At 58.1% G+C, this 8,610-nt stretch overlaps 1 protein-coding gene across 6 annotated transcripts; it reads right to left on the bottom strand.

Moving 5' to 3' along the window:
* Positions 1-822: 822 nt before the first annotated feature.
* On the bottom strand, positions 823-7,245 carry ADGRG5 (adhesion G protein-coupled receptor G5). 6 transcript variants are annotated; one of them, XM_040570884.1, is made up of 13 exons: positions 7,100-7,245; positions 5,894-5,977; positions 5,595-5,673; positions 5,346-5,484; positions 4,152-4,289; positions 3,827-3,943; positions 3,557-3,599; positions 2,902-3,343; positions 2,517-2,782; positions 2,342-2,459; positions 1,646-1,908; positions 1,385-1,506; positions 823-1,229 (listed from the first exon to the last, which is right to left on the bottom strand). In XM_040570884.1, the coding sequence occupies exons 2-12, from the start codon at positions 5,955-5,957 to the stop codon at positions 1,430-1,432; spliced, it is 1,746 nt and encodes a 581-aa protein (XP_040426818.1). In that variant the 5' UTR covers positions 5,958-5,977; positions 7,100-7,245; the 3' UTR covers positions 823-1,229; positions 1,385-1,429. The 6 variants fall into 6 exon arrangements, with proteins under 6 accessions (XP_040426818.1, XP_040426822.1, XP_040426817.1 ...); XM_040570888.1 differs by having other exon boundaries at positions 823-1,506; positions 2,342-2,441; positions 2,902-3,020; positions 3,237-3,343; XM_040570883.1 differs by having other exon boundaries at positions 823-1,506.
* Between the last annotated feature and the right edge of the window lie 1,365 nt (positions 7,246-8,610).

Below are 8,610 nucleotides of genomic sequence, written 5' to 3'. Positions count from 1 at the left end.
AACTGCATGACTCATGCCACAAAACTCCTCCCTACGGCTTGGAGCTGGAGCTGCTTGAACTGGGAAGTGACTCCCCAGCAGGAGGTGCTCACAGTGGGGCTCATTTGCTGCCAGCCAGGCACTTGGTGCCTCGCCAAAGTCCAGGCTGCTTTTAATAGCCAAAGTCAGATGCTGAAGTGCTGAACCATGCACAGCTCATAGCCACGAGGTGCAAGAGAGCCCGCAGGACAGGGACATGGAGCCGGCTGTGGCTGTGCCTAGCGCACTCCAAAACTGCACTCAAAGACCCAGACGGAAGGGCTTTTGTCTTTGCTGTGAGTGGGATGGATGGAAATTCAGAGGCACTTTCTTTCCTTTGTGAACAGAACAAAGAACAAGAGCAAGTGGCTTCCTTGGGTTCCCAGAAATAGGCCCCATGAAGCAGCCAGAAAGGGAAAAACACTCAATGGAGTGGCACGGGAAGAAAGAGATGTGCAGTGAGCTGACTCGTGATGCCTGTTTTCCTGCCACCAGAGCAGAAACTGGCAGCAGCAGTAAATGGCCTTGTTGTCCTGCTGCTGTCCATGCCCACCCTTGAGCTGCAAACGTGGGGACAGAGGTACAGAGATTCATGTCCATGCCAACATCTCCACGGTGTGACACCTGTGATGTCCCTGCAGCCCAGCAGAGAGAGAAGAATGCCTAGCTCCAAAATCTTGGGCTAGGAAGCGCAAAACTTCAGCTGGCTTGTGTAGTTGCAGGCTAACAGAGCCCTGTGCGCTGGGAAGCACGTGGGGTCAGGGCTTAATCACCATCTCCAACCCACATTTCCAGTCCCCACAGTTTGTCCTTTCTATTTATTTCCTGCAGGCTGGGCTGTTTAAACCCTGATAAAGAGTTTATTTGCATTGAAGAGCTCTGCTCTGAGTCCAGTCTCATAAGAGAGAGGGAGGAAAGCCAATTTATCTTTGCTGTCAGCTCATTTATTCATTTACCACCCTCCTCTCTACTCCAGAATCACTAAGCCAAAGCCCTTGTGTGCATGATTGCTGGCGACTGGGGCTGCGGGCAGCCGCTGTCCCGGACCTCGCTCTTGGATGAGCAGGAAGGCTGCTTCCCCCATGTCACAGGTGAGGAGATGCTGGGGAGAATGATCGCCATGCACCGCAGTGCCTGCTGCTCTGCTTTGAGATAGAGGGTGCCAATGGCTGGCTGTCCCATGTCCCGCTCTGCTCCAGCCCATTTGCACCCTGTGGGAGAAGTCAATTCCAGTAAAAATGAGGGGGGGCAGCACGGCCCCCCTGAGCCAAGTGTCCGGGATGGTGCAGGGCAGCTGGGCACGACAGTGGTGCTGTGGGTGGGTGCAGGCCCCTGGCTCTGGGCAGCTCCTTTGCAGCTCAAATACTTCCTCTGCAGCTCCTGGATCCCCACAGCCCCTCAGCAGGACGTGTTATCTGGAGGTGCTGCTGTCAGAGCTGGACTTGCTGCGGCGGTATGTGGTGAGGTACCACAGGCAGATGAAGAGACCTGCAGGGGGGCGGTGGCACGGTCACAGCTGCAGGCTTCCCCATTGCCATAGTGGAAGGATGAAGAGTGGGAAGCTTGCAAGCCCCCAACAGTTTCCCTCCCCCCAACCTCCTTCCCTGCCCAGGTGCTCCCCACTGACCTTGCAGGGAGTTGAGGATAGTGAAGAGGTAGAGCTGGGGGATGAGAAAGACGCCAAAGCTGAAGAAGGCCAGCCCCCAGGTGGTTCCCAGCAGGCAGGTGAGCCCCAGCACCGTTGCCCAGTCCCTTCTCGCCTGCCCCTTCTGGCGCTGGATCCTCCTCAGCATTGCTACCACGGCCACCAGCATCAGCATGTTGAAGAGCAGGATGAGGCCAGCATAGCAGAGGGTGACCTTGTGGGCCAGCTGGCTGGTGAGCCAGCACCTGACAGAGAGACACTCATGTGGAGACGTGGGCCAGTGCCCCTAACCCCAGGGCTGGGTGTGTGGCAGGGCTTGGTGGTGGAGGGAGGAAGGGAGGGATGCAGCCATCCCCGATCACCCCATGGTGCTGGGAGATGGGGCATCTAGGAGGGAAAAGTGCCCCTGAAGCTGCCTGAGGCCCACAGCAACCAGCTGTGAGGGGGCATGGCAAGAAGGTGCCCCCATCTGTAGTGAGGTGGGGGCCTGCAGGATTCCAGAGAAATGTCCAAGCTGATAAAAAAGTGTCACCTGCAGAGCTATCACCAGCTTGTGCTGGTCCTGGACCCAAGTCAGCCTTGGGTCCTTGGGGTGCATGGGGAACCCGAGGTGCATGGGGAGCTTGGGGTACATGGGGTACCTGGGATTCATGGTGAGCCAGCAGCCCCCACACTCACATGTTCATATTCTTGTAGCCGTCAGTGGTGCTGATGACATGGTACCCATAGGTTTCTCCACTGAAGATCAGAACAGCCATCACAACCAGCGTGGGCAGACCTGGGGGCCAAGTAGAGGCTGTGTGGGGCTCGGCTGGGGCAGCGGTGCCAGCGGAAGCCCATGGGAGCCACTCACCCCAAGCAAAGAGGCAGAGCTTGAGGAGGTATTGCTGAATGTAGATGTTGTAGACCTTGACGAGGAGGAGGTAGAGGTGGAAGGCCTCGGCACCCATCCATGCCAGGGAGCAGAGGAGGCTTCCATGGAGCAGGGCAGCAGCGGCCCGGCAGGGCCCCTTGGTGCTGGTGGCCAGCGGCTTGCTCAGCAGGAAGCTGCCATTGAGCAGGAACAGCGCAGCCAGGAGATTCATGTGGATCCTGGTCGTGTTGTCCTGCGGCCAGCGCCTGCAAGAGCAGAGAGGGCAAGGGGGTGCCAGTGAGTGCCTACCAGCCAGCAGGGTATGGCACGGCACGGCATGGCACATGGCCTGGAGCGGCATGCTGTGGCATTGGAATGTCTCTACCTGAAGAAGCAGCAGAGCAGGAGGGTGCAGAAGGTGGCAGTGGCTGAGATGGAGCAGCCCACTGTGCTGATGTAGGTGAGAGACTCCAGTTCACGCTGGCTCAGGTTTTGTGCCTGGATCTGCCCAAGAGAGGTAAGGATGGGGTGAGCCACAGGAAGGTCCCACACAGCACCCACCAGCTGGGAGAATGGGGGGGGGGGGGGAATCTTCTTGCAAAAACCACCCCTCATAGCACCCTCTACACCCCCACGCACACCCACGCACACCCACATCCCCACTGAGCTGCCTGGAGAGCTAAGCAGGGGGAAGACGGGAAGGGAAGAAGGGTTGTGGACCATCAAGACGGCAAAGTAGGTGAGGTGGTTGCAGAGGCAGACAACGGTGCCCTCTTTGTGCTGGGTCTCGCAGCCCTCACTACTCCAGCTGCCTGCACTGCCGGCGTCTGTGGAAGAGATGCTGTCAGAGGGTGCCCCGGCTCCCCACATGCCACACAGCGGATGGGAGACAGGCAGGGGCAGGCTTGCTGGCTCCTTGCTGGCCCTGCTCCATCTTCTCCCTTTTTCCCATGGCGAGAGCTGCCTGGGGGCTGGCAGACGATGCCTTCAGGTTGGCACCAAGCTGACCGTCCCCCCATCCTGGCTATGGACACACTTACCAGCTCCAGGCACCCAGAAGACACAGGTTGCATTGGAGGCATCCTGGTGGGAAGGGGATGGAGGAGGTGAGAGATGGGAACAGTCTCTGCTCCCTGGGGAAGAACCCCCCCCCCTCCCCCGGATGCAAAGAAACATCCTGATCCTGATGCAAGGAGGGATAAATCTTATCTTTCCCAACTCAGGAGGAAACACAACGTTGGGGATCCCCCACATCTCCAGAGCTTGGATGTGGCCAGCATCGCTGGTGCCCACAGTGGAGCTCTGCTCACCAGCACCATGTTGTGCCAGAACTGGATCTCCACAGGTCTCCTGAGCCCAGTCACGGTCCTGTTCTTCAGGAAGGCTCCCAGGATGTGGTTGTTCAGTACAGAGCTGTTCTGCTTATCCTGCAAGAGCCAGGGTTCCTGTGGGAGGTGCCTGAAGACCCCAGGCCCCCGTCGCAGCCCCACAGGACATCCCACCCACCCCAGGCACCCTGCATGGTGCAGGCAATGCATGGCATTTGGGCCAGTGTGCTGCTGGAAAGTGCTGCCCAGGGTGGCTGGAGAGGTCTCCCCAGGCACCCTCACCCCACCAGCACATGCCTTGGCTCACCAGGAAGATGTAAGAACTGTGGATGTAAATGCAGACGAGCGTCTGCTCCTCCTGTGCCCGGATGCCCCGCATGAGCTCCTCTGGGAATCTTATGGCGTGCTCGAACTGTGCCATGCTTCGCCCCTTTTTCTGTGCCTGCTGGGAGGGCAGAGAAGGGTTTTGCCATCCAACGCCCAGCCAGCTCAGCAGTACTCTGCCCCACACCGCCCACAAGAGCCACAGGCCTGGGAACCAGGGTGGTGCCCTAGCTGCCCCCCGGCACAGCCACCCCAGTTCAGCATCACTCCACAGCATTCCCCAGCTCTGGTGGCAGCTCCAGCCCAGTGCACCACATCCCCAGCTCCACTGTGGTGTCAGAGCTGCTTGTGGACATGCAGGCATTGCAGCTGCTCCAAGTCCCGAGGCTGAAGACCCCCCAGCCTGCAACACAAGCACAGGCTGGGGCTGCAGGTGGAAGGACACGTAGATGTTCACCCCATCTGGTGGGGGGGGGGGGGCAAGCAGAGAGCAGAGGGCATTGCACCAGGATGCTTTCCCAGTGGGGTGTCGTGCTTTGGGAGGTGCCCCCAGAGTGTCTCTGCTCCCCCAGGTCCCAAGCAGGGGTCCCAGCTAACACATGGGCACCCACACTAGAGCTCCTGTGAAAGCTGCTTTGTTCTGCAGCAGCTACGCTTTACAAGGAAGGGAACTTGGCTGGAGCGATCCGACCACAAAGCCGAGGAAGTCTCGTCGTCTCTGGTACAGGAAGTGCTGCGGAGCAGCCTCTGCTCTGTTCTGCAGAAGTGGCCCGAGTGCTGTCTGCCGTCCTTTGCATCTCTCTCTTTGTCGAGCAAAGCCACGGCTCGGGGCTTCTTGTTTTGTAAAATCAGATCTTCAGGCCCAAACGGCACAGGGGGCTGGGTGAAAACCCCGGCTTTCTGCAAGTGCACAGCAGAAGCCCCCCAGTGTCGGTGCTGGGGATCTGCAGCCTGTTTGCCTGGGGCAGCCCCGACAGAGCCACGTCTCCCGGGGTTTGGCTCGTGTAAAGCATACTCAGAAGGTGCCAAAAACCAACCTGCTCCTTGTCAACCCTGGCATAGGTGAACGAGAGCCACCCCGGCATCCCCCTAGAACCTCCCGTGCAGGGAGGAGGGATGGAGGGGCCAATGCTGTGTGCGTGCTGCAGGAAGAGCCCAGCAACACAGGGGTACTGACCGTACTGCTGGTGAGATTTAAACCTTTGAAGCTGTCTGCCGTGATACTAAACACATGGGTCTCGACCAGTTTGGCCTTGAAGTGCCATCCCTCCTTGCCAGGTTTTCTGCAGGCTAGCACCTGCTCAAGCTGATTTAACCTGCAAGGGGAAAAGGAGGGCTTGTGGGACAGGGTGCAGTGCGAAGTGGCCCCTGAGGCTGCGGGGGATGTGGAGGGCCTGGGGACAGCAGGGATGAAGCTGCCACTCACCTGTCCCGGTTGTACTGGGGGCTGTGCTGCTCCAGCCCCTCAGCCAGGTGGAGCGTGAAGTTCTGTATATCCTCTATGTCTGTGAGAAGTGTTTTGGGAGCTGAGCCTCAATGCACAGCACCCTTCCCCACTCTCCATCCCCCTCTCACCCCAGTCTTCTCCCATCCTCCCCTTCCCCCCCAAGCTGGGAAGTCCCAAATGGTCCCCAAACCACCCAGCTAACACCAGCAGGCATCATCTCCAGACTCTGCTGCTGGCAGCAGGGTGGCACGGGGAAGATCTACAGGAGATGCCCCTACCTTGGCATGGCAAGACAGACTCAGCAAAGCAGAGGACAAGGGTGGTCAGCAGCAGGGTGGTCATCTCCACACTTTTCTCTGCTCCTGTGGAAGGTACCCAGGAGCCCTTGGCCACCACTCAGTCGCAGGGTGGGCCCTTTCCCACATGCCGAGGGCACGTGGAGCTCCATGGCTGGGGGCAGAATGAGGACAGGGTCCAGGTGGCGTTGCTTGGAGCCCCAAGGGGGATGTTGCGGACACAAAGTCCCAGCCTTGGGATCACACTTGGGAAGTGCCCAGCCACTGTCTGGCCAGCCTGGGCTGGGACAGGCTGCCATGCAAATCCCTGTGGTGCTGCCACCTGCCATGCAAATCCCGGTGGTGCTGCCACCCACTCTGCCACAGCACCAGGGCTCACTGGGACTGTCCTGGTCCTGAGCTCCCCAGGAGGAAGCATCCCCAGCACAAGGGTGGAAGGCACCGAGTAAGATTTGCATCTGTTGCAACAACGCCCTCATATCTGCTCTCGGCTCCTCCATCTGCAGTGACAACACGAACCCCAAGAGCAGCAGCTCTTGTGAGGGAGAGAGGCTGCAGACCTCAATGTGGTGTACTCCCCATGCACAAATACATGCAGAAATGTTTGTACTGCCATCGCGACATAGCAGGAGAGACCCTTTTGCATTGCCAAGGCCAGTAGTGACCAGTGCAGCTGGACTTCCCAGAGGTGTCGTGGGCTGGTGATGCACCGTTGTGCTGACACCCCCCGAGCACTAAGCCATGACTGCCACAAGCCTCTGCCTGCACATGGCAGCAGCAGCAATGTCCTGGTCAGCAGGTGGCTGCTCCCCAGGCTGTCCATAGTCCGCAGTGCTATAGCAGTGTTTGGCAGCCCACGGCTGGCACTTTGCTGCTATGTCTGTCCCACTGCACAGCCTGCACTCCAGTCTCACCACACCACAGGTGTGTCGCCACACCACCCGTGGAGGGCCAGCACCCATGAGGGCTCCACGGGCCATCATTCCCCCAAGACAGAGCCAGGAGAGGAAAATGCTGATGCTGAAGGAAAGGGAGCTGGGAGATGCCGCCTGCGGACACCATGGTGAGCAGCAGCTCCTTCCTGTGCTGTGTGCTCAGCCCTGGCCCCAGGAAGCCCCCATGCTGTGCAGGAACCCCTCCTGCCCTCCAACCCTAGGAAGTCCCTAGCTCCTGCAGGGAAGCCCCTACCTGCTGGAGCTGGGCTGGTGGAGCTGCAGCGGTGTTCAGGTGTCTCTGGAGCTGCTGTGCCACAAGCTTGGCGCAGGCACCACAGCTAAGCTGGCGAGCCGCTAGTTATCGCTCTGCATTATGGATCTGTGCAGCAAAAAAGGAAGTGCTCATATGCAGATGAGAAGATTAAATCAACAGCACTTTTATATTTCCTGTTGCTTATTCTTTCCAGATGCTCTGCTGGGGTCCAGGGTCGCAGCTGGCACACCAAGGGCAGTGTCCCTGGTATGGCCAAACTGCAGCTTTGAGGCCGAAGGCTGTGAGGGCACAGGTCTGCCATTTGGAGGACAATTGCCTCCCAGGTCACATTTGATATAATTGAGTTTCTGCATCAAATCAGCTTCTCCCTGCCTCATTAGTAACCCTGGCTCTCCTGTTCTGCGGAGCCTGGCCCCCTCCAGCCCCCTCTGCCAGCACCGCAGCTGTGCCAGTGCCAGTTTGCAGCCAGAACCAGGGAATGGGGAAAGACCTCTGAGGCCAAAGGCAGGTGATGGAGAGGAGCTCCACATGGAGAGGCTGGATGGCACAGTCTGATGCCACAGCTACTGCTGGCCAGACCCACCCACATGCTGTCCTTTGTACGGCACCTTGCCATGACAGATCAATGCCCAAATGGTGCCAGCTGGCCCAGCCAAAGGAGAACACATCTTTCTTTTTATCAGAAAGATCTGTTTGCCCCCAGAAAGCTTCACCCTGCAGCCCAGAGGCAGCTACCTTCAGCCTGCAGGCACCCAGCACCACTGGCACTGCAGGTCATGTCAGGGACTGGCATGTGGACTACCCCCAGCCAGCGGCGGCAGGGAATGCAGTCACAGATGTGTAACCAGATTTCTTTCTCACAGCTCCTGTTGAGGGCAGCTTTGATGGAGGTGAGCAGCCAGAAGAGAAGCCCAGCCCAAATTCACGGGCCCTCTGTGAGATGAATTTGCCTGGACTCAGCCGTGCCAGTACCCGTCACTGGGCAGCGATGCTGGCTGACCCACACAGGGTCCCTGGCACCTGCAGCCACCTATGCAATGAGTCTCCAGGTCTCAGCCCATGGAGTGGCACAACCACTGGCCTCCATCCTGAAGACGGGAGCCCTTTGGGGTGGATTTAGTGGAGGACTGCTGGGCACGATCAGGCACTTGCTGCTTTTGGGACAAGCTGTGAATACCACAAAAGGACTTAATGCTGCAGAAGGTCCTTGAGCCTTCTGGTGTCACCATGATGACACTTTCAAAGCAAGCAGTTAAGAAACACTTAGAGTATTTCATCTGAGCATTTTCTGAAGAAAATTCAAGAAAGTTCTTGATACAACTGGCTGTTTCCTAAAACAGGACTTTCAGCTTTATTTTCTTCAAATAACTTCTGCTCCCAGCTAAAAGCAAGAAGTTCACTTCCAACCTCAATGTCTTCTGAACCTGGCATCAGCTCTTCCTCCCCTCTGCACTGCTCAGTTTGCCAACAAAAAGCTCTGACAGGTTTCC

The sequence above is a fragment of the Cygnus olor genome, chromosome 12 (assembly GCF_009769625.2).
Source record: "Cygnus olor isolate bCygOlo1 chromosome 12, bCygOlo1.pri.v2, whole genome shotgun sequence".
Classification (NCBI taxonomy): Eukaryota; Metazoa; Chordata; class Aves; order Anseriformes; family Anatidae; genus Cygnus; species Cygnus olor.
Note: the sequence above shows the minus strand (reverse complement) of the source record. Positions and strands in the feature narration are given on the sequence as shown.

Excerpts from the sequence above, each read along its gene's own strand:
- ADGRG5 (XM_040570882.1), bottom strand. The coding sequence starts at position 5,957 with ATGACCACCCTGCTGCTGACCACCCTTGTCCTCTGCTTTGCTGAGTCT. Across the intron at positions 5,674-5,893 it reads GTCTGTCTTGCCATGCCAAG|ACATAGAGGATATACAGAAC; the intron begins GTAGGGGCATCT and ends CACTTCTCACAG. Across the intron at positions 4,290-5,345 it reads TAAATCTCACCAGCAGTACG|CAGGCACAGAAAAAGGGGCG; the intron begins GTCAGTACCCCT and ends CTGCCCTCCCAG.